The 25322-nt window shown below is 42.8% G+C and overlaps 1 protein-coding gene across 3 annotated transcripts in view; it reads right to left on the bottom strand.

Moving 5' to 3' along the window:
* Positions 1-1571: 1571 nt before the first annotated feature.
* Positions 1572-25322, bottom strand: part of TACC1 (transforming acidic coiled-coil containing protein 1) — a 61860-nt gene continuing 38109 nt past the window's right edge. For 2 of the 3 annotated variants that reach the window (XM_069945231.1, XM_069945214.1), the window contains 10 exons: positions 22698-23511; positions 14911-14971; positions 12207-12366; positions 12075-12121; positions 7723-7799; positions 7601-7644; positions 6980-7140; positions 6781-6887; positions 5809-5929; positions 1572-5072 (listed from right to left, as the gene is read on the bottom strand). In XM_069945231.1, coding sequence (XP_069801332.1) covers positions 5004-5072; positions 5809-5929; positions 6781-6887; positions 6980-7140; positions 7601-7644; positions 7723-7799; positions 12075-12121; positions 12207-12366; positions 14911-14971; positions 22698-23511 — 1661 coding nt within the window. In that variant the 3' untranslated portion in view covers positions 1572-5003. The remainder of the gene's footprint in view (positions 5073-5808; positions 5930-6780; positions 6888-6979; positions 7141-7600; positions 7645-7722; positions 7800-12074; positions 12122-12206; positions 12367-14910; positions 14972-22697; positions 23512-25322) is intronic. The other variant, XM_069945222.1, reaches the window with a different exon arrangement.

Consider the following 25322-nt stretch of genomic DNA (forward strand, 5'->3'; position numbering starts at 1 on the left):
CCTATTGATACGTCCTGCTAGGACCGATGATAAACCTGCAGCAAATTAATAAATGCATCGCCAATAGGAAGTCCATGGTGTTATATCCAGGTAACTACAAATACATCCTCACGCTTATGGTTCCTTTTGTTCACAGCAATGAAAATTTCCTCAAAACCTGTAAAGAACACGAGGACAATACTTACTGTCCAGAGGTAGTGAGAGGACCAGGGCGAGGAAGAGCAGGGCCTTCATGGTGTCCCTCGGCTGCCGCAGGACGTTCTAGGAGAGGAACTGGAAGCCAGAATCCTGGTGTTAATGTCTTGTTATAGGATTAGACATCTGACCAGGACACGATTACATGACTAATACCAGCACTAAGAGGAGGACGAAGCAGCGGCCATCTGGGTGCTCAGAGAGTCTGCACCAGCGCAGTCCCTCATCCTGATTAACAAGTATTACATCCTCAATGTAATGTTCTGCAGAGAATTCTGATTGGACCAGCATGTTATTATATAGACTGGAGCCCTGGGCGTCCATTACCTCTGTAATTTACGTATATGCTGTGAGATAGGTGTCCTACATATTTTCCTACAGAGAGACAGATGGATATATACATGTACGCACTCCATGGAGGCTGCTTGTATGCATGTTTTAGTTGTTCCCATGACAGCTCTTAATAGTCAGGGAATATTCCCACTACGGAATACGGACAGAGACTTCAAGCGGACTCTGCCGTGCAGCTTCCGCTTGCAGTTCCGCCCGTCCCATAGACTCAATGATATTCACCAGCAAACTATGCCGTCCGCCCAAAGAGTTGACATTCCCCCCCAAAAATTCCTTTGGCCCTTGGGAGCTGGTGTTCCCTCCATGTTGTAGGTGCAGCTAACATAGCAGGCAGGACCATGGTACCCCCCCCCCCCCCCCCCCCAATACCTCCTTGGGTCAAAACGGCCACTATGTCACCACCGTTCCTAGATCCCAACCTGCCTTGAGCATAAACATGTGTCTTGTAGGCGCTCCTGAACCCTGAGGCATTTGGGGTACAGTGGGGCCTACAGACCTGTGAGTGCTACATTATGTCCCTGAACACATGGCTGTGTCAGTACAGTATTGTGAAGATTTAAAAAGATTTGGAGCTCCCGGCACCATGATGCAACATAATGCTGAAAGGTCCATGAATCCGGTCCGTAGCACATCTTCCATGCACGGACCATATTCACGGAACATGGGAATAAAGCCTTAAAGGGGTTATCCAGTGCTACAAAAACATGGCCACTTTCTTTCAGAGACAACACGACTCTTGTCTCCAGATCAGGTGCGGTTTACAATTGAGCTCCATTCACTTCAATGGAACTGAGCAGCAAAACCCCGCCCAATCTGAAAAAAAGAGTGGGGATGTCTCTGGAAGAAAGTGGCCATGTTTTTGTAGCACTGGATAACGCCTTTAAAAAGGGATGAATGTAGTGTGTTAAAAACTCAAATTCGATGACACATTAGTTTTTGGTACAATTTGCCTACTAAATCCCCCCGCCCCATCGAATTTACATACTGATGACGACAAAATAAAAACTCAGAGTCGTATCGGAAACACCATTTATACATACACAACAAACAAGGAAAATATATATATATATATGTCTTCATATATTAGTCAATGCTTCTTCTTGTTTGTGTGAGAATAGTCAATTATCTGCACATATATATATAAAAAAAAGATTTGCTGTATATAAAATATACTGCGGTTAAATATATATATGTATACGTTTTCGAAGCCAGATTGTGTTATTTCCGAAACAAGCTACAACTTGCAAAAAAAAAAAGCTAATGGCTATTTGGCTTCCACATCTGGAAAAATATATCCTTTAATATAGATTTTATTTTATTTTTTTGCAAACAAGGATAGCAGCAGAAAGTTCATGACCCTTAAAGGTCACCGTCACTCTTGAAGTAGGGCCGGTATGAGAAGGAAGGAACTTGAAGTTATCTTCTTCCAGAAACAGCGCCACTCATGTCCTCAGTTTGTGTGCAGTATTGCAGCTTAGTTCTACAGAAATGAATTGAGCTGTAATACCACTCACAACCTGAGGACAAGATTGTTTTTTGGAGAAAAAGAGCCAGTCTAATCCTAAATAACCCCTTTAAGGGACTTGTACAGGTTTAGGAAAAAAAGCATCTGGTGCCACTTATAGGATGTCCGATACTGCGGCTTTACCCCAATTATGTAATTAGGGATGGCCTGCAATACCATGCACCACCTATAGACATAAGTGGCACTATTTTAGAGGGGGGGGGGAGAGGGGAATAAAAAAAAAAAATCATACTCTACTCTATCCAAGATGGCCCCTTTACTATATGGTAAGGAACTCCTTTACACTAATGTCTAAGCTACAAAGGCAAAGATGAGATGAAAGATTGAGGGGTATGAGAAGTCTCCAGCCATAGAGGCTATTTATACTGTGTTTGCAGTGTATGTTGGATCTTGAAGGATGGCTCAGACGTTTGGCACTGTATAACTATATAATGGTATACCTGGCCGTAAACATGTTAGCCGCGGTATAGGTTTGTTTACTGGATGACTTTGTATGGAATCCCACTGCGGATTACAGTATTCTATACAAAAAAGTAATACGGACATATACCAGGAAACTCTTTTGCCGCGTTTTGCCTGACTGGGATTCTATGCCAACACGTAGGCCCATAGGAGCTTTAAAGGAATGGGAAATAAAAGAATAAGGCCCAATTCTCAACCACAATATCTTAAAGGAGTATTCCAGCCATTTTTATGCTTAAAAGTGCTTAGAAAAGAATAGTCTGTACTCACACCAGCCATGATCTGCCTTCCCATTGTTCCACAGGTGCCCGCTGCTCTCCACTTCAACACAAGGAAGTGCCCATCCAGCAAATTACAGGCCACAGCGGTGAGCCACCCAGTGACTGGCTAAGCAGACGAACACTTGGAAGTGGTGACTGGCAGGGACAGGGTTACCAGGGAAATGGGGCAGGGGATGGCAGGAGGTTACAGGCCTCAACACTTATAAATATCCTTTAAGTTAATGTCTTGTGTCATCTTGATAATCCATTTCTATACGCCCTACTAGAGTATGTGACATCATAGCCTGGGGTCCACCAGACTAGGTGGGTCTGTCCTGTTGGCTATTCGTCTGATTCTAATTATACATTTCCCCAACAGTGGCTGCTGTAGGGAAAATATAAGGAAAAAAAGGCAGTTTTTCCAAGAGATAAAACAGACTGAGGTTTCTGTGATCAGCCATCACTGGTATGGAAAATGGTTTATCTTAATGACAGAGACCAATGGGTCCAATCATGATGTTGAGGTTCTTTTGACCTACTTCCAACGGTTCCTGAGCCTGCATGGAGATGGTATCCTGATGCACCCAATCTACTGTCTAAATAAATATTTCCTCAGTTAGTTCAATTAACACACGGATGGGGGACCTCCGGCCCTCCAACTTTTACAGAGCCACAATTCCCATACGGTCCAGTAGAGATGAGCGCAGCTGCTTAAGTCCGATCATTCGTCATTTGATCAACAGTGGCTGAAAGAGTTGTAAGCATACCTAGGGAGTCCTGGAAAAATTGGATACAGCCTGTGGCTCCCTAAGGTGGCAACTTCTTCAGCCATCAGTATTCAATTGCCGAACAATCGGACTTGGGCATGCTCGAATTGTGCTCATCTCTACTTTCCAGGCATGATGGGAATTATAGTTTTGCATCAGCTGGAGGGCCGAAGGTTCCTTGTCCTGTCCTAATAGTGGATGGATAAAGACGACTCCAGTATTCGATGGAGGTTCCTAAAATGTGTGGTTGCAAAAAAAAAGCTGCTAAGAAATCCCTACAACCTCCACAATACTGATTTATAAGTAAGAAGAGTGGATATCAAGTCTATATGTACAAGATTTAAAAAAAAAAAAAAAAAAAAAAAAATGATGAGACTCATGGAGACGTAATGGGATTTGGCCTTATTCTGTGCAAAAATACTTCCTACAGTATAACTACTTGGCCTTCCACTTCTGAACTGCCCTTTTAACTCCGAAGCATCAATACATGGACTTCTCTTAGTACTGAAGAGAGTGCCACCAATAGAATTGGGAAGATCAAATGCATGGCTACGAAGGCATCTACTGCTTGCAACAAAATGGTAAAGAAGCCCATCGTAATCTGATCATCAGCCCTTCTCTGTCTGGTGTTGGATACAGTAGACCCTATAAGCGAAATTGCAACCCATTACTAGACTCAGCCCTTACTAGTTCGATCAAGTAGGTGGATCCCTTTAAAGATTATACACATTATTTGTCTTCAAGTTCAAAGTCTGTGCGTTCCCAGGTCTTCGACGAGACCCCAAACTGCACTTCAAGACGTCTATTGGACCAGCCAATATTGTATGATCATGGTTGTCAGCAAGTTGAGTGCACTGTCATGGCAGAATTTACATTACCCCTTGATGATGGCATGGACACTGCCCATAACAAACTGTTAGTTCCTCTTCTTATATACAGTAAGTACTTGCCAGGACCCTGTGGGTGGTAACATTATACTACAAGGAGCCTATTGGCAGTAGAGAGATTAATAACTGCATAGTACATGCCTTTTCCTGTAGATAGTGTTAATGTTGCTGCTTAAGAGGCTTTTACCTAGGTGGGCCTTAGCTACTGCTCATAGCGGGCACCTAATGGACTCCATGCTATGGCCACACAGCAGGTGTACCTGGGTTATTGGCAAGCACAGTATCAGCAGGACCTATTATTCTGATGCCAATATATGACAGTAGTGGCAAAGCCTGGTAACACAGGTTTGGTAGCAAAACAAGGAGGGTCCATTGATAAAAATAGAAATCTACACCGAGGATGCTCTTCCTGCTGGGATCAGAAGCCAGGAGCGATTGCTAGGTCTCGTAGGAAGAAAGAGTCCATAGTCTCTTACAGTTACAGGGCTCATGCTGCTTGGGAGCCACGTGACATGTAGTAGGTAGGGAAAGATAATGTGAGCCATCGCAAAGGAGATCAGTCGCTCTTTCCCATCTTGGCGATCAGCTCATCGCAGATCTTGGTCAGCTCTTCTATTTCTTGGTTCTGGAAAAGAAATGAACTCAATAACATTGTATAATCTGAATGGAAAAGGGACTCTCTAGTCATTGTCATTGTCCGCTCAGATTCTTTCTGGCCCTCGAAATAACAATTTTCAGGGTGTTCTGTGCACTATACTTTAGGTCCTAAACACAACTACCGCTCCATGTTACTGAAATGTACAGCAAAAGTTGACAGCATTTTGTCCTTTTCTCTTTGATATCACTTCCTGCTCTGCAGCTATTGGCTGAGGCTGTACCTCACAGACGTTCCTGCTCTGCAGCTATTGGCTGAGGCTGTACCTCACACACTTCCTGCTCTGCAGCTATTGGCTGAGGCTGTACCTCACAACTTCCTGCTCTGCAGCTATTGGCTGAGGCTGTAGCTCACAGACTTCCTGCTCTGCAGCTATTGGCTGAGGCTGTGCCTCACAGACTTCCTGCTCTGCAGCTATTGGCTGAGGCTGTAGCTCACAGACTTCCTTCTCTGCAGCTATTGGCTGAGGCTGTAGCTCACAGACTTCCTTCTCTGCAACTATTGGCTGAGGCTGTACCTCACAGACTTCCTTCTGTGCAGCTATTGGCTGAGGCTGTACCTCACAGACTTCCTGCTCTGCAGGCAATGATATCCCTCACATATACACACATCGCTGCCAGCAGGAATATAACCATTGCTGAATTTGGTCATGTCTATTCAATCAGTGGGTGTAAACAGAAGTGAACACTCGATATAGATTCGGCACCTTCTGTTGCAGCGCTCTCTCCAGAGACTCCACTTTCATCTGCTCCTTCCTTAATCCTGCTGTCAGCGCTGCACTCTCTGCTTTGGCCTTCGTGCGAACCTGTGCGATCTCCTCATTGGCTCTGAAAGAACAGGAAGAATCTGAATTAGCTCTGGGTGTGTGCAAAGTTTTTAAAGTATCCAGATAGCTAGAGGTATCGAAGTCTCACAAGGTCTCCGAACCTGAACATTTGACTCCCCGTATCTAAAGAGGTTGGAGCCCTGGAAAAATGGATACAGCCAACTTCTCCAGATGCCGGGAGTCATATGGCAAGTGTTCAGGCTTGCAGAATGTTGGCAAAGTTGAACAATTCGGCAAGTCTGCTCAACACTACTCCTGGCTCCCCCATAGACAGGCACATTTTGCACAGCCCTACACACATGTTCTCCATAAGGAAAGGATAATCAGACTGATTTATGCTGCCTTTAAACGTAATGATTATCGTGCGAATTTGCGCAATAACGATCAAATTCCAACGATAATCGTACGTGTAAACGCAGCGAACGATCAAACGACAAACGAGAAATCGTTCATTTTAATCTTTGAACATGTTCTCAAATCGTTGTTCGCAAAAAATTTGCAGATCGTTCCTTGTAAACAGTTGTTCGCCGATTTAACCAATGTGTGAGATAGGCTTAAGCGATCGCAAAATGATTTTCCGTACGATATAATGTACCGTTTAAATGCTGATCGTTATGAAAAAAAATCGTTACTCTGACATAGTTAATCGTACGATCGGGCCAATTATCGTTTCGTGTAAACGCAGCATTAATCTGTCTAATAGAACAGATTTAAGCCCCTATTACACAGGGCGATCACCGGGAGAAAGTGAGTGCTGACCTGTCAAGTCACCGCTCGCTTGCTCCTCGTAGTGCAGGTAGTAGTCATAAAGCCACACAAAGTGTTGTAAGAAGGAGGTGGTGGATCACTCACTTGTTCAGCTTCTCTTCCGCGTGCACTTTCAGGGCTTGGTACCGCTGCTCTTCTTGCTTTACTCTCGCCAAGTAATCTTGTGCACATTTCTTCAGAGCTTCTTCATTCTGGAGCGGTAAAATAATATTATCTTTGTTATCAACCAAAATCAAGTGGTACAATAACTAAACTGGATTTCATGAAAGTCAAGCGGAGTCACCTTCTTAAAGCCTTCCAGGACACCTTTGAGGTTCTCGTATCTCCTGAAGAGGTCAGACAGGGATCTTTCCACCGAGTTGAGGTCCGCGAGAGCTTGTTCCTTTTCTTGGGTGACCTGTTGTAGACTCTTCTGGGAAGCCATTTTGCCTCTCTGCTCATCTTCTATAATTTGTACAAAAGCAGAACATACAGAAAGCATGAGATAGAGACATTGCACAAGGATATAAAGAGTCAACATTGTGAGTGCTAAGAACTTCAAAACATAACTCCCATATCTAGAGAATGGGATGCCAGACATCCATATATCATGCCTTCGATGGTGTTCCCACCATGGCACTTGGACACTAAAATCAATAAAAACATTATAGGGACTGAACAATTTGGGGGGTTCGCTCCACAATAATATAGACAGACACATGGGGTAAAAACCCCATCAACCACCACCACAGAGACAGTATAACTTAAGGGTCCAAAGTAATGGCCAATATTACCAAAACGAGATACTGGGGAAGCCAACCACCATAACCCTTGTTCCCCGTGTGGTTGGTGAGATTAAGTTGTCCCAACATGGTATCCTGGCTACACCTCCATTCTATAGGGAGAGATCTATTACTTAACTCACCAATCATTTGGGCGATAGTTTTCTCATATTCAGCAACAATTTTCCTGAAAAACCACAAATATTTGAATCAATACAATGACTTATATCACCGGTCACATTATACACATGGACAGAGATGTCACCTCATCTCCAGCACCTCCGTATGGCTCTGCTCATACTTCATCTGCCAGTCCTTGGCTTCAATCTCCTTCATGATGATCTTTAGAGACAAATAGGAGTATTACCACCAGGTTAGACATATATAGAGATATACAAGTATTATATGATGAGCAAAACAGCAATTCCACATATTATATATGCAGTCAATCTGTGTTCTTTTGGAAAATGACACCTACCCCTAAAAAGATCTCAGACCACCCTATCATGGTTGCAGTAAAATGTTAAGAAGAAAGCCAGTGATCTACTAATATACCATAGTTACACGATTGGTAACGCTTATGATCTCATACTTCCACCGATAGTCAGAACCCGATGGCACTGGAAACCTGACACAATTGAGGTTCTGTTCACATTCTATCTTTTATGTACATTCAGAGTATAATTTAAGAGCACATCCTGATATATATGTCAATATGTCCCTAAACTATCATTGGCCAAAGAAATTCTGAAAGATTGTACAGCTAGAGACCATCTTTAAATATAGATGACATATTGTGCCGAGGAGTAGAATTAAGAAACATGGCTATATAGCCCTTTCATTCTAGAAATCAATGGTGGTCCAAGATCACAGATTTCACCAATGTGATCTCCTCCCATGATCAAAAGCCGACACCCCATGTCCCTTCAGTCCTGGATGCGGAATCGAAAACTGTACATCCTACAAAGGTCCCCATATCCAAGGAGACATGCACAACTTTAATGGAATTGCTGTTTCGGTCAATGCACAACATGGATGTGGTAATGGTCTACTCTAGTCGGAGAAAGCATGATAAGCAGACAGCATTGTACAGATGATGATCAATGGGACCATTACTACAGAAGAAAAGACCTCCTCTTTGAGAAGATCACTCCTTATTCCTGACCCAATTTCATGTGACGGATTTTCTGTCCACCATACATTATACATAGTGGTCAGGTTTTCTGGGAAGGCCACCCCCCATAGAAGACCACTTTTCAATACAATTTTGGGTCCTCTCTTGGTCTTCTCCAAGAGGTTTCATTGCATTATAAATATATTACAGAATGTAAGTAGTCACGACTAGAGATGAGCGCAACTTGAACATGCTCAAGTTGCACTCGTCTCTAATCACAACCTATAGGGCAGCCGTGTAAGCATGTACATAGAATAGAAGCCCACCATCTTTAGGGCACCGACTGACAAGACAGATCCCTTCTACTACATTCTGTGGTCATGTTATTAGAGTAGAAGAGACATTAGACGGAAAGTAGTAACAGATGACTGCAGGACCAGACTACGCCGGTTTTATTTGTAGTCTGTTACCATGGAGACACAGATTTATTTTTTCCCCCCCATGATTCACTATTAAATAGGACAGCCCCAGCCTTACAATGAAATGAATAAAGCAGTAAATGTGATTGCAAGACGATGACATTATTGTATCTTGGTATCCATGGGAGTAGCCACATTCTGATCAATGAAAGATGGCAGCTGAATGAGAACAGAAATGGGTCCATGTAGGCCTAGCTGCCAAAAGTTACCTCCTCCCGGATGAGAGTAAGCACCGCAGCTCGGTCACTCAGGTAAAAGGCATCCAGGGGATTGTGACTCCCCATACTGAGCGAGCTGCTGCACTGCAGAGACAGAAAACCCCCGGATCACTCCTTCTTGCAATACCTCTATGTAGTATAGGTGTTTTATTTTATTTATATAGTATATGTGTTTTATGCATTAATAAAATTGCATTTATTATTACACCTATAAAGACTATTTGGATCAGCGGGCTGAGACACAAGGTTGTATCCTGACATCATCAATAGCTTACAGTGCCTCTGTATTATAGTACGTCCCATAACCCTGTTTAGCATACTAACAGCAGGATGGTTGCTTAGCACTTTATAACATGTATTTATGCTGTTGTATTGAATAGGTTTACTTGTTTGATGCACAAGCACTTTATATTACTAGGATGAGGCCCAGGAGCATGGCCAAGTCTTGTTTTTATTGTATTTTGTGATGGTGTAACACTAAAGGTTTTGTATATTATTTCCATATTGATATTCTCTTTTATTTAGTTTTCAGGTACCAGATATTGTTTGTATGTGTAATAGCTCAGGGTTGAATATCATCTGTATCATATGTATAGTGACTGTTTCTAACTTTTGTGCCTTTTTTTCTTCACCAAGAAAGTCTGAGATCTGAAGCAAACTTTCCTTGAAAATATTGTTTGAAAACTGAGAGCAGTCTGAGAACCGAGGAATGTGTGTGTATAAATTATATATATATATATATATATATATATATATATATATATATATATATATATATATATATATATATGATAAACTTCACAACGGTGATGCCCAGGCTGTAGGATAAGCAATGTCCCCTAACAACCTTGAAGAGATCATCCTGGTTAAACGCATCCCTGATAATGCTGAGTCTTCTAATCTGTCCTAATCTGCATCTTAAAGACGCATACAGTATATATACAATCTGCCAGAGACATAGCAGGACCTCACTGCTGGGAATCCTGTGTATGTGAGGAGATGGCAGCTGATCTGATGGGGGTTGTTGTGTTACATGACACTCATCATATACATTGACTTTCCTTTTTAGTTCCCCTATTTAGGGTTTCCAATTCTATATGTCCTATTAGATCATATGGACGTCTAGTATCAGATACAAAGATGGGATCATGGAGAACATCATTAGGACTATGGCACTGTGTGTGTTATAAGAGAATTAGACATGTGATATCATTGCGCCCGCCGCCACAGTCATCATAGAGTCTAGCACACAGTCATTCTATTATTCCTGATATATGTCATGTATATAAGGGTAACTTTACACTTGTCTCTTCCTGACTCACAATACAATACGACACATATGAATAGTACAGACTATACGGTATGGTATAGATTTTCAAACCCACAGCATACCCTGTATATGAAGAAATTATTGTGCATTTAACCTTTTGACTTGCAGGAGGTTAACTGCACTGCAACCCTCAGTACTGGGCACCAGGCAGCATAAAGTGATATGTAGCTACTGCCACCTAGTGTTACATCATAGAACAACAGTGTATAAGTCAGGCAAAAAAACAAGAAATAAGGTCATATAGGTGTCCTAGAAGAAGGGGTCCCATACTTAGAACGCTCTATTATCCAGTGACGAGAATAATTCTTACTATTCCCTATATAATAGTACCTATGTAATAATGGTCATGTGGGGCTGGGGTGCTATGGAATAGGGTTGTTTTTTTAAAGGGGTTTATTCAGTTTACACAACATCTCTTCTGTTGCTAGCTCCGACAGCAACTAGCAAGCGGTAGGGTTGATGCAGAACTCCACTAAAATCAGGGGACTTTTTAGGGTTTTTATACTTTTATATAGGACATCACCATGACAGAACATATACACAAACTATTATGACATCACCACAATTATCTATTAACTATTATTATCTCCACAAAAGAGAACAAATTGTACACCTTATGCTCTACTATGACATCACACCAGAGAGCTGCCTATGGACACGCCCACCACAATGACATCATCACAATAACAGCCAACACAAACTACTATAAAACCAACACAAAGGGGTACAGACGGCACAGATACTATTATGACATCATCACAATAGAAGAGCCTGTAAAGACATATACAATGCACTGACATCATTACAATAATGCAGAGACTGTGCCCCTAATACAAGAGAGTGCAGTCTATAAACAATCACATGCTACTGTGACATCATCACAATAGTGCACACACACACTATAAGCGTGCAGAAGTGGGAGCGCAGCTCTGGAGTAATATTTATGTTGTGAAAAAAATGCGAACACAGCTCTGTAATAATATACACACTAATAATAATAATAATTATAATTATTATTATTATTTGTATAGCGGCAACAGATTCCGCAGTGTTTGTTTTTTTTTGTACACACACACTAAATCTAAATAATATACACACTAATGAGGTAAATAACGGCCGTTATTTGCCCTTATTTTTATATTGTAAGAACGTAGCCTAACTCTGCATTAGTATAAAAAGTGTAATTAATATAAATTATATACTAACTTCTGATGTTGGTTTTAAATGTAGCTGAATAAGCTTTCGTGTCAGCCATGAGTGCGATGTGCAGCCATTTCTGTCTTTTTGGATTGTGCGTATAAAAAGTGTAATATGCCACAGAATTGAAAAATGAATCAACTGCAATACTCTTTGTGCACACACATACTTTTTCAGCATTATGTTGTATGCCTTTTCTAAGAGATAGAAAAGCTTTTTCTCTAAAATAGAACTCGTATGGCCAATCTTATATAATATCACCCATCCATCAGTACTCACTTGAGGTGAAACTTCAGACGTCTCCAGACACGATTGCTTTCCTAACCCTAGAAGTGAACGGTGAGGTGGCATTACATATAGGCAAACACAGCGATAATATAACTAGACCTCAGCTACATCCACTATAAATACCTGAGCTAGAGTCATTGGGACACTCATAGAACTCCTGCTCCTCCTCTTGTTGGCTTCTGCCCCCAGAGCCCATTGGCTTTGGTGGTGGCACAGACGCCAGCTTCTCCTCATCTGTGGCGTGTCCTTCCCTCTTCTCAATGCTGGGAGAATCATCTTCTTGCTGTGAGCAAAAGCAACATTTTAGGGAAATATAAAAATGGAGTTTTATTCAAACTAAGATTGTATTTGCTTTCGCAGCTTCTGCCTGCCATTGACTATTGCTGGTTATCCTACTGGTAACCAGTAACCTGCAATTTTCTTTGCCTCCTTTTAAAGGGGTACTCCAGCAAAAAAACTGGTGTCAAGTTATACAGATTTGTAAATGCCGGTGTATTCCTAGTCACCAGCCCGCCCCCAGTGGGAGGAAACCCCAGCCCCCTGTGACGCGGCTCCATAGATTCAACATTCCGAAGCCAGTCTATTGATGTTAAAATCTGCTGGTACATTCACTTTAAAATTCTTCAAAGCCATGGCCATACTGTAACGCCGAGTTGTGTTTTTTGTTTTTACTAGGCCCATGTGCAGCAGGAGCCCCCCAAATGTTTTCATTTCTGCTGCATCAATCGGGGTCCACACCATGGGCCTAGCAAAAGAGGAGGAGGGCTTGTTGGCTAGAAATTGGTGCGTGTAAAAATTTGTTTGCACCACCATCAAATTTATAAGGTCATCAGAGAAATAGAGCTTGAAAAAGTCTATTTCTGTGAAGCCTAAGGGGTCAATTTGGATTTCTGGCCAGTCTATGAAACCAAAAATCTGTGGTTTAACATTTTGGGGGGCTAGGGTCCAAATGGGGTCACATGTCTGGGGGGCAGCCTGAGATTTCCTCCTGGAATGTCTATTTGGGTTCATCACTGGATGATGAGGAGGAAGAAGAAGAAGAATGGAGGAAAGAAGGTTTTTTTTTTTTTAGCAGGATTTGTAAATGGGATACGTGTAGTGTTTTTTTTTTTTTTTACCTTGTGTTTTTTAACTGTAAACTGCTAGGAAAAAAATGCATCCACAAAGGAATTGCTTATTTGAAAACAAAACAAAACAAAAAAAAAACACTGCCTGCACACTGGAAAACTGCTGATCAGGTGCAGTTTACAGAACAGCAGCTAGGGGGCAGCAGCAGCACACAGTCCAACCCACCTGTATTGGCGCTTGGACAGAAGAGCTCAGACGCAGCACAGAAGAAGCAGCAGCAGCTTCTCTCCTGGATGCATCCTGGCCCTGGACACCTCAGGGCGGCACACACCTGCTCTGCCCACCTAATCTAACTGACTGAGGTGTGCAGAGCCAGGATCAATATTTTGTATTGCCCGTGTTCACCCCGATTCGTTGGTTGACACGGTCCGGCCAATCACTTGTTCAAATCTTTACAACGGCGATTGGTGCTTTCTCATACAGCACCAACCGCACAGCAATCGAGTAAACCGTGGGCGTACATTTACGCCCGTTTGAGCGAAGGCTCAGGCTGCAGGGGTATAAATATAAGCCCGTGGTCTTCAAGGGGTTAAGCCGCTGCTAGGAAATCACTTACAATTAATTTGTAAAACATTGCTTTAATAAAGTTTTATTTAAAAGAGACAGCCCTACAGTTCCTGACACAAATTTGGAGGCAGCAGAGGGGGCTATGTTGCCCCTTACTGCTGCCAGTCAACAGAAGTGCAAATGTAAATAAAGAACTATATACTTTTTTTTTTTTTTTTAAGTGAATGTACCATCAGGTACAAGGATTTAAGGTTTTTACATCAATGGATCGGCAACGGCGCGGGGATGCCGGTGGAGTGGTCGTGGAGGTGGGCACGCCCGCCCCCAGTGTGACGAAACACCCTCCTCTCTGGGACGCGGCTCGACTGATCCCTGCCCCGGTGCCGATCCACTCATGTAAAAAAAAAAAAAAACTCAAAAGGAATGTTACACACGCTTTAATAACGTTATATTACAAAGTAATATAACTTTAATAAAGCAATAAAATCGCTCAATGACTCACTGAAATAGTCGTCTGCCTCCTGATGTGATATGAGGCATAAACAGATGCAACTTTACTCTGGGTGGAGTTTGCGGTTGGGTCTCTCCACCTTTAAAGTGTCACTGTCATTTAAATTTTTGCAGAAATCAATAGTACAGGCGATTTTAAAAAAAACTTTGTAATTGGGTTTATTAGCTGAAAAATGCATTTTTATCATGAAAAAGCAGTTTGAAGGGAGATGAGGCACCAAAACAGGACAACAAAGAGTTAATTTACAGTTCTGACCTCTGAATACCGTCTTTCACACAGGTCCCGCTGTGTAATCCTGTGTTCTCTGCTCTCTGCTGGCAACTAATCTCCCTCCTCCTCCCTCCATAGGTTACACAGGGCTCGACTGATGTAAAAGAGTAGAGATTTCCTAATAATGAGCAGTGAATAAGAGAGGGGGGGGGGGCTGACCTGGGGAAAATCTTTTTGAATGCAGATAATGGCATATTTGCCTGATAAACCCAATTACAAAGTTTCTTAAAATCGCCTGGACTATTGATGTCTGCAAAAAAAAATACGACAGTGACACTTCAATGTCAGACAGGAGGTGAAGTATGTCTGGACATCCCCTTTAAGAGATTCCCCCTCCAATGTAAAGGACCTTGCACTAACCAGTACATCATCATTGCCGGTAATTCATATAGTGCCTCACGCTTTACCCACCTGAGCACAAACATCCAGCACCAGACTTGCGCCTTCATAACTCTGCACTTTACAGCTGTTCCTAAAAATAAAGAAAGAGTCCCGTCATTAGAGAGTCCGGGGGGAACATTAGGAAACAGGATGACCCGACTGTGCTCATGCATGTACTCAGAGACATCCTGCCATGCTGGGAGATAAAAGGTTCAGCTCCACTGGGAAAAACTATGGAAGATTTATCCAGGAAAACTTGGCTCACCAGTATGGGAAGTAATACAGGATGGTTATGTAACACAGTACATAGGGGCGGCACATGGAATATAGGGACGGCACAGAGCCAACGTTCCAATGAAAACAGTTTCATGCTGGTCTGTTTTAAAGCTCATGCATTCCCTGCTAGGTGCGTTCCTGGCCGTCCACCATAGCTCTAGAGCTGCTTTATACATCCCTTGTTTCACTGCTGCCTCTTATTACCTCCATGTTTAAAGGGGTTCTTTGGAGAAAAAAAAGTAGTTTTTGAATCAGCTGGTATCAGAAAGTTATATAGATTTGTAAATGACTTCTATTTAAAAATCTCATGTCTTCCAGTAATTATCAGCTGCTGTATGCCCTGCAGGAAGTTGTGTATTCTCTGGAGAGAATACACCACTTCCTGCAGGGCATACAGCAGCTGATAAGTACTGAAAGACTGGAGATTTTTTAATAGAAGTAAATTACAAATTTGTATAACTTTCTGACACCAGTTGATTTAAAAAGAACTTATTTTCACTAGCATTCCCCTTCAACCTCCTCCGGCCACTCCACAGTAAATTAACTGCTGCAGTGATGTTAATTTACGATCCAGGATGACACAGGCGCTGGAGCTGCGCCTGTGTCATACGCAGTGGGTCCTGGCTATCAATGATAGTCGGGGACCCGCTGCAACTCTCAGCACCGGAGAGCAGCATCTATACGGCTCCTGACAGAGAATTCTCCCTGTAGAGAGGGAGAATTCTCTGCTGGTGTCCATTGGGGCTCTGCGAAGTGATCGCAGAACCCCGAAGGTAGCCATGGAAACCGGAATCCTTAGGCTTTCGGTTTCCTGGCTACGGAGGCCGGCGGGGGGAGGGAGGGAAGGCAGGGCGCGCGTCGGGCACACGGTCATGAGCTCTGCCCCCTCTCCTCTCTCCCCTGCCGCTGTCACAAGATTGTAACAGCGGCAGGGGACAGAGGAGAGGGGACAGACATAGGGACATCAGCTTATGGGATCATTATGATGCCATAAACTGATGTCCAAAAACGACCTGGGCATTGATGCATCAATGACCCCAGGTCATGAAAGGGTTAACATTCAGCTGATATCAATCAGTAGAACATGGGGAAGGAACAGCAAAACACAGCACGGCCTTTATACATCTGGGCTATTACCAAATAACTATCCACTAAGGAAAACAGCTCAATGTCAGGCAGCGGCTAGAAAGCTTAACAAAAATCATCCGCTCTGAGAAGAGGTTATGGAGGCAAAGGATATGTAATCCACATTCAGACCTGTATATTACAAAAAAAATCTCTACTGGTCTTCAGAAAAAAGTTCTGAAGACTTCATAAAAGACTTCAAAGGACGAGGATTTCCCATACGTCAGTCACGATCTAAGAGATTATAGGCTTCTCCCGGGAAGTCCAGAAGATTAGGAGGAGCTGGTTTGTGGAATTGATTATGTGTGAGATAAGCGTCCCATAAAGGAGATACTACATAGGCCTTAGAAGTAGAAGGGGGTCTGTACTTCTGTGTACTTTGAGAGCAAGTAAATAGAGAATGGGGCCAGGTAAGTTTCCCCACAGAAAGTATTTAGGAACTCAGACAGAAAGTGGAGGCCATGTAAGGTTACAGAGTGCTAGGGAGCATAGGGGGAGTTTTATCAAACATGGTGTAAAGTGAAACTGGCTCAGTTGCCCCTAGCAACCAATCAGATTCCACCTTTCAATCCTCACAGACTCTTTGGAAAATGAAAGGTGGAATCGGATTGGTTGCTAGGGGCAACTGAGCCAGTTTCACTTTACACCATGTTTGATAAATCTCCCCCATAGTGTATGAGGTCACCAATGCTCTGCTGACTCCATAGCTGCAGAGACCAAACCCCATCTGGCTGTAACATCAGCACAAAAACGGCCCCACTGGGAGCATCATGGCTGAGCAGCTGTGGTCCCTAAACATTCAAGCCTTAGGGCCCTATTACACAGAGCGATAATCGGCCAAATCCAGCCGATTTTCTCTCTGTGCGATGGAAACAACAATCAGCCGATAAAGCGTGATCGTTGGTCTAGGTTCGGACCTAGAATCATTGGGTGCCGACCAGGCATCAATACATATAATAGCGATGCACGGCAGACAGCTGACGATTGCCCAAACACCTGATACCTTACCTCTCCACGCTCCCGGTCTTCTCTCCTGTGCTCCGCGGCCTTCTGGCTGCAGCAGCGTCTGAGCGGCCTGTCAGCTGACAGGCTGCTCAGCCAATGACAAGACGGGAAGGCCACAGCCTGTGATTAGATGAGCCTATAATTAGCCCTTGCTGCCCGATTATCGGCGCTCGTTTACTAAAATGATCGGCCGTTGTCGGCCCATGTAATAGGACCCTTATATTACCAGCACAGAGCCAAGCGTTCGATGGGTAAAGGTGTAAAGCCACCACAACACTCTATACTATACAAATAAAACTGATTTGGAAAATCCATTGGCCTATACCTTCTTACAGAATGACTCCTCTTAGTTCCCACACACACACAGAATAGGGATCACCATTGTCGACATGATCTGCTCTATTACATCTCATAGGAGGAGGGGGGGGGGGCTTTGATGTGGAATCAATATACCAAACAAATAGCTGGAATGTCTGGCATGTTAATCTCCTGAGCTTCCCCTGGAGGAATCCGACATGTCACAGGCAGCGAGGCCGTCTCCTGGCTACACTTACATTACAGAGCGCCACCAAAGTCCACTAACTGTGAGAAGTTTACACAATCCTACGAGAACTTGTTTTACTTGAGAAGTTTGCAGATGTTTCTGTCTGACAAATGAGGAGTGAACCTCTTAATGCTTTCCTTTTCACACTTACAAGGTTGAGGATAGGCCATTAACATGTGATCGGTCATTGTTCAACACCTGTCAACAACTGTCTAACTGTTCGGGTTGGGCAACATTCTCAAAGGGCATCCAACAAACAGAAAAACTTGGAGCATAACACCATAGGAAATAGCAAACGACTAGGCCTAATATCCATCCACTTCTAATCCTTTAAAAAACAAAAACATAGTATACAAACCAAGGTTTATAGTCCACAGGCTAGCAATGGTTTTAGGATAGGTCACCAGTAAGTAGTGCTGAGTGAACCTGTCAAACTGTTTGGGTTCAGCAAGGTTCTCCAATCCCGAATGCTTGGCGTTTGATTCCCCGTGGCTACAGAAGTTGGATGCAGTCCTAGGGCTGCCAGAAAAACAAGGATACAACCTATAGCTCCCTAGGGAGGCATCCAACTTCTCCACCCATGGGGAATCAAACGCCAAGAATTTGGGTTCGGAGAACGTTGCCACACCCAAATAGTTTGGAAGGTCCACTCAACACTACTGGTGACCTCTCCTAAAACCATTACTAGCCTGTGGACTATAAACCTTGGTTTGTATACTATGTGGTTTCTTTAAAGTCCTAGAAGTGGATGGATCTGAGGCCTAGCCATGGGCAATTTCCTATGGTGTTATGCGCATATGTTTTTCCGTTTGGTGGATGCCTATATTGTAGCCCAATATGGTGCCAAAGAGGTTCCATTCCCAAATGCCATGCAGTGCTTATGTTTTGGGATTACACTAGTTAGTATTGATGAGCGGAGAGGCTAAACTGTTTGACTATGTTTTCCAGGACTTCCTAGTCAGCCAACTTGTGCAACTGTGGGTAGTCAAATGCTGAGCGTTCAGGTTCGGAGAACGTGGCATAACCCAAACAGTTCGGCCTTTCTGATCAACACTACAAGGGATCCCTGTGGTACAGTAAGATAGAAAGCTTTGCTTTTCGCATTACCAAGTAAGGGGGAGTATAACGTGGATAAAATGGACTTGTTGTGCACCAACAAGAAAGTGGGGAATTTACCCATACTGACATGCGCTGGTTCAGGGGCTGCAAATGTGCAAGGGGCACTGTGTCAGAGGAGAAGACTGTTTGGGCCTAGGCTATGAAGAAGCGGTGGGCCTTCTGGGTGCACCTGCTGTGAAGAAGAGAGCAATTGCCTAGAAGAACTGAGAAGAGCCTCCTTGTAGAGACGACAACTATATTACACGTAAAAGGTTTGCTTCTAAGAACTTAGCCTTGCTTCCCAAAAACCATATGGGTGACTGCCACCCAGTGGAGTTGATCTGTGTTCTGAGTAATTCCTGGGTCTGGACTTCCTTTACCCTCTGAAACATCATGGAGGACTTCACTTCTGTACCTCTTGCTTTATAGAGAATTCATTTGGTTCTTATACCATCCCAATGTTTATGACCCATCATTATATATTCCTAGAGAACCCTTTTTAAGGCCCTTCAGGATCTGGTTTAGTACCATTGTATACCACAACTCTCCAGAGCAGATTTTATAACCATTTGGTGACGCTGTTGTGCATTAAAGGAGAAATCAGGCCAGACCCATTTTTTAGCAAGTGCTTGGGAGGGGGAGGATGAAAGAAATAAAGTGCTCTTACTTCCCCGGCTCCAGCGAAGGTGGCCGCATACCGCAGCTCTGGTCAACGGTCCCCGGCCGCTTCTTGGTCTGAGCAGAGACCCGGGAAGTGATGTATGAGGTCCGCTCAGCCAGTCAGTGGCTGTTGTAGGGTTCCACCTCGGCCGCTTACTGACTGAGTGGACCTAACACATCACGACTCGGGGCCCCACTCAGACTAGGAAGCGGCCAGGGACAAGAAGACAGGAGCAGCGGTATGTGGCCACCAACGCCGAAGCCTGGGAGGTAAGAGCACTATTTCTTTTATCCTCCCCAGCACTTGCTAAAATTGGTCTGGCCACACTTCTCCTTTAACTCCTCCTCCTCTGGTTACAAATTTGAGGCCCTAACAATGTCATAAATAGAGATGAGCAAGCTTACAGTAAGTTTGGGTTTGCGTAATCCTGAACCCTCAGCATTTGACTCCCTGTGGCTGGAGAAGCTGGATGCAGCCCTAAGGAGTCCTATAGCTGTACCCATGTTTTCCAGAAATCCCTTGGGCTTCATCCATATTCTTTATCCACCGGGAATCAAATGCTGAGAGTTCAGATTAAGAGGAATCGGAACTTATTGCAAGTTTGATTATCTCTAGTCATAACAATAAGTAACATAAGAAAGAACAAAGAGCAGCCGAAGGTAACTTTGGGCCTCTTACACTTAGTATGCTGATCAGACTTGGTACTGCCGAGTGCAGCCTGCCACCCACAACAGCCCGGTCAGCATGCTAATCTGTCCTCTACTTCCATAGTCTTGCCAGTAGGAAGCATTAGTGTAGCTTAACAGCCAAGGACAGGAAGCCGCTTGGCTTTCAGTAAATATGCTGAGCTGCTTTTTGATCAAAAGAAGGAAAAACTGCAGAGCTGCTCTTGTTCTCCGTGATGTCATGGTGCCAGTCACAAAGGAGACATCCCAGTAATGTAGGCAGAGCGTTACCGTTTAAGCCAATAAAGCTGAACTTCTGCTTCCTGGGATATGGATATTGTAGCCATAACAGAGATCCTAAACACGTTGCTTGAGAATGGGACATCTATCTCTTTGAACCTACTTTATATGAACACGTATTATGGATGCGACACACGGCCTAGTATTGTTCTACTTTACCAACCTAATATTGCAGCAGATCTCTGTGGTTTAGCAGTTCCAAAGTGCCAGAAAGCCCCTTTAACATGACCACCTAAACTTGGAATGAAGAATGGTCTTCAAGAAAGGAGTCCTTTTAAAGAAAATATCTGGTAATATAGAATACATTTATGGATTCCCTATGGGAAGGGGGAAGCCACAGCCAGAAAGATCTGGCACGGGCCTATCCCTCCAAGAACAATAGGGTTGGGTGTTAAAAATCCATCCCACCCAACTTCTTTGTATGGGGGTGTCCTGATCTTCCACTGATGAACAATCAGTGGAGGGTCGGGATGCCCCATTAATTTTATACTGTTTACACTTTACACTGGTGGCAGGTTTGGCCAAATCTAGTATACTAGTGTATGGGTGCTTTTATGGTCAAACAGTGGGATTGTTTGGGGACTGAAAACAGAGTCCAACCCCACACCAAGAACTAACTAGTGGGGAGAAGATGAGTGCTTCTCTTCCGGTCTCCCTTCTCGCTGTAGAAGATGGTCCCAACCTACTATAGATGTCACAATGACAAAGCGCACTTCTCGTGGCTTGTTCTAGCAATCAATGGGGGTCTGTGTAATATTTGCCTTCCCTCATATACTGTATATATGGTGGGCTGTCTATAGGACCCTATATAGTTTTCTATTATGACGCATTCCTCCAAAAAAGAAACACTTGGGATGTATACATAATGTTCTCTCTTTAACTCCTCTAACAATACCATAAATCTCCACAAACCCCTTCCTATTACCCTATATAATTTCACCCTGTAATTCCTTCGGATACGTCATACAACCTCTTCCAACAATAATCCTCTGACACCATGTTACCTTCTCCAACGGCACAGATATGCTCTTGTCTGGTCCATGTCTACATGGAACATGCTTTGCATATGATTCTACAAGAATACTCCAATCTCATCACAAGATACAGATAATACTTACAACAGAAAACAGAGAAATTTCACTTGCTCAGAAGTCCTGAGGCAAACAAGGAAAAAAAAGAGAGGAGAGTTGAACCAGTAGAGACTGAAGAAGAATGGCGACATAGCAAGCACCAGCTTGGCGTCAATATGGTATTATTAGTAGATGTGGACTTAGGGGTGTAAAGGAGTTATAAGATTTTTGACCAATGTGATCTATACACAGAAAACCTTAAAATGCACCCACCCATAATACACACAATGGAGGAGGCCATGAGCAACTTTCCACTGGTATCAACCTACTAACTCTTCTTGCAACCCTTAGCTCGTAATATAATTTTCTTACTATAAAAACTCAACTTTCAAGATGGCCACCTCTATTGACCGAGTACATTTTAAGTTTATTACAGGATGAAATAAAAATGCAGAGAAGAGCAAACAATGAATTTCCAAGGAATAAGAGAAGGAGGTATAAAACCAGATGGTGTTTTTGAGAGGTTATATGAAGTAACAGAAGGGAGTAAAAAAGGAATTTTCATGAAGAACCCATGGAAAAAGAACACGTGTTCCAGTATAAGGTATATAGGAACAAGGTATGGAACCAAAACATTGTGGACCATTAAAGGGGTGGCACAATAATAATAATAAAAAAAAAAAACATGGTTGATGTCCTCAAAAAACAAACATGTCTACAGGTTGCAAATTGTATTGCAAGTCAGCGCAACCAACGTAAAAGCTGCACTACCATATATAATATATGAATAGTTATGGTAACATTTCTGATAGAAGGCAGCCATGTTTTTCTAGTCCTGTGCAGCCCGTTTAGTACATGGTTGTGAGGTTCCTATACCAGGATGTTTAACGTAATGACACAACCATTTTTTCCTGAAACTTCCAGCTGAAAACCTAAAATGCAGCAAGAAGCAAAATAGGCCACAAACACCTCCTAACAGTGGGCATGTGGTCCAAGGCAACATGTTTTACGTCCTCCTCGATATAAAAGAAAGGAGGCATTAAAAGATACTGTACAGGTATTGGCATACGTACGTAATCAGACGTGATCTTCCCAGCTTTGGAGATGATTGGGCACTTCCAGTTCCTTTTCCCGATTCCTGGGACAAATCTGTTTCACAGCCTGTCTTGCATGGCTTATGATAATCCAGAGAAGCATCATCCGAATCGTTGCTGAATCCAGTTGGTGCTTTAGTGACAGTAGGAGAGGGAGGCAAGGCTGGCTTTCCTCCAAATGGGTTAAAGTTTGGGTCATCCCATCGGCTGGGGTCAAAATTATAGGAAGATTTGGAAAGAGGGACGTCCTCAGGGTCGGTAGTGGTATCTGAGTTCTTGGATGTGGCTTTCTGAACATGGTCTTTCGATATCCTTGATGGAAGTTTACTGACTGATTTCCGAACTTTCTTTGGTGGATCTTTCTTGACCTCTTCGCATGATTCCATTGATGAGTTCTGGTCAACCTCTCTCTCAGAAGTATCCGCCGCTAAACCATTGTCTATCTGTAGAACATTATTATTATTATTCCTGAACTGTTCATTATCATCTTCTGAATGTTCTCCATCCACCATTTGTTGTCGAGTATCATTGTCATTTGGTGGAAACAGACATTTAACCACACAATCTTCTGGTGGCTGCACTAGAGCATTATCGGGAATGGGTTCTTGGATTGTACTTCCTGAGGTCTTCATTGTAGTACCATCATCATGGCAGACATCAGGAGCACTCGTAACATTGTCCACCTTGGTTTCAAGGTCCAGTTCTGGGGTTCCATTACTTGGTATATTGTTATTATCGTTTATAGATAATGCAGATAGGAGTTTGGTGACCTCTTTTTTTGTTTCTGTCAAGCCTACAAAACAGGAAAAAAAAAATCAATGATAAATTTGGTGTATTAACAAATCTCAAAAAATTGTGTGGTCATAGCACCATATCAACTCTACTATTCTTAAAAGAGATATACACAAAAAAGGCTCACTGGTGGATAAGACCCAAAAACCCTGTATAACTGTATAGGGCACAGAAATTTACCGCAACCCCGGGCGTCACTCCACCAAACAACCAGAACGACCCACCAACAGAATGGATACACAACAAAAACTATGGGCATAAAGTCTGAATAATATCAAAATTTATTTACCATGGTACATAACACAACATGATTAGAAATAAAAATTCCATAAAAATTATATATATACTTCTAAAATAACCACTCAATGATAAAATTTACATGTATATAAAAAAAACCCACATAAAATGAATAGTTTGCCAAGTTATGAGTGTGAAGACTTGTCTATTTACATGCCACCATATTAGTACAAGGACTGTATAATTATCTGCAGACAATACAAATCTTCAATAATGTCTAAAACTCACCCATATTCATTACGTGGGACAATCGTGACCCACGTAGTGAATATGGGTGAGTTTTATGGAATTTTTATTTCTAATCATGTTGTGTTATGTACCATGGTAAATAAATTTTGATATAATTCAGACTTTATGCCCATAGTTTTTGGTGTGTATCTATTCTTAAAAGAGATTGTCTGGTTTAGAAAACTCATACACTTTTAGGTAACTCAAAGTTAGTAGACAGGGCTCCACTGTTCACTGCCCTTATCTATAAGACCAGAGCAGAGAGTGGCTACAAGGAACCATTCTGCTCTGGAGGACCTGGCACACCTATGCATTACATAGACAGCCCATTGAGTTACATGTTAATTGTGTAATGCTTCATTTTGGCAAGGGTGGTGCTATAGGGAAAGATTTATTGCTAGGCTGTCCCATACATTATAACTGATGACTTATTCATTGCTAAACATTCATTTGATGACTATGGGGAAAAGTAAGCCACAGCCAGACAGATCTGGTGTCAACTAATCCCTCGGATATCATCTGTCGGAGAAGAGTCGAGGGGCCACTATACATCTTTTACTGGATTTTGCTGACTTAGGGTCTTATTACACGGGCCGACTATGGCCCGATCATTATAGTAAACAAGCGCCCATCTGCTAGATTGGTGCTCGTTTACTGGAACCATTAGACGGCCCAATCATCAGCAGCAAGGGTTGCATGGACATCGTAAGCGATGTCCATGCAGCCCTTGCCCAAACATCTGACACTTTACCTCTCCCAGGTCTGCTCTTCCAATTTGGCCGATTATCGCTCCATGTAATAGGGCCTATAGTATATAGGTGTATAGCCAATTTTACTCTGGAGGACCTGGTGTGTCCATAGATTACATGGACAGCCTATAAATCTCAAAGAATTGTGTAATATTCTCTTAACCCTGTGGGGGTGCTATAGTGAAACTGAAGATTCCCCCCCACAAATTACATCTAATGTGATAGGATAGGATATTCGCTTTTTATGGTGCGTTCACACCTACAGGATCTGCAGCAGATTTTCTGCAGCAGATTTCATTTAAATAACTGAACACAGCATCAAATCTGCTGCAGATCCAGTAGGTGTGAACGCACCCTTAGACTATAAATACTTAGATATGAGATATGGCAGATTTTCTAGGATTAGAAAAACATGGCTTATTTCTTCCTAAAATAGCGCCACACCTGTCCTCTGGCTGTATGTGGTATTACAACTTGGCTTCATTCACTTCAATGAAACTGAGCCACAATGTAACACATAACCTGAGGAAGAATGTGA

The sequence above is a fragment of the Dendropsophus ebraccatus genome, chromosome 1, assembly GCF_027789765.1.
Source record: "Dendropsophus ebraccatus isolate aDenEbr1 chromosome 1, aDenEbr1.pat, whole genome shotgun sequence".
Taxonomy (NCBI): domain Eukaryota; kingdom Metazoa; phylum Chordata; class Amphibia; order Anura; family Hylidae; genus Dendropsophus; species Dendropsophus ebraccatus.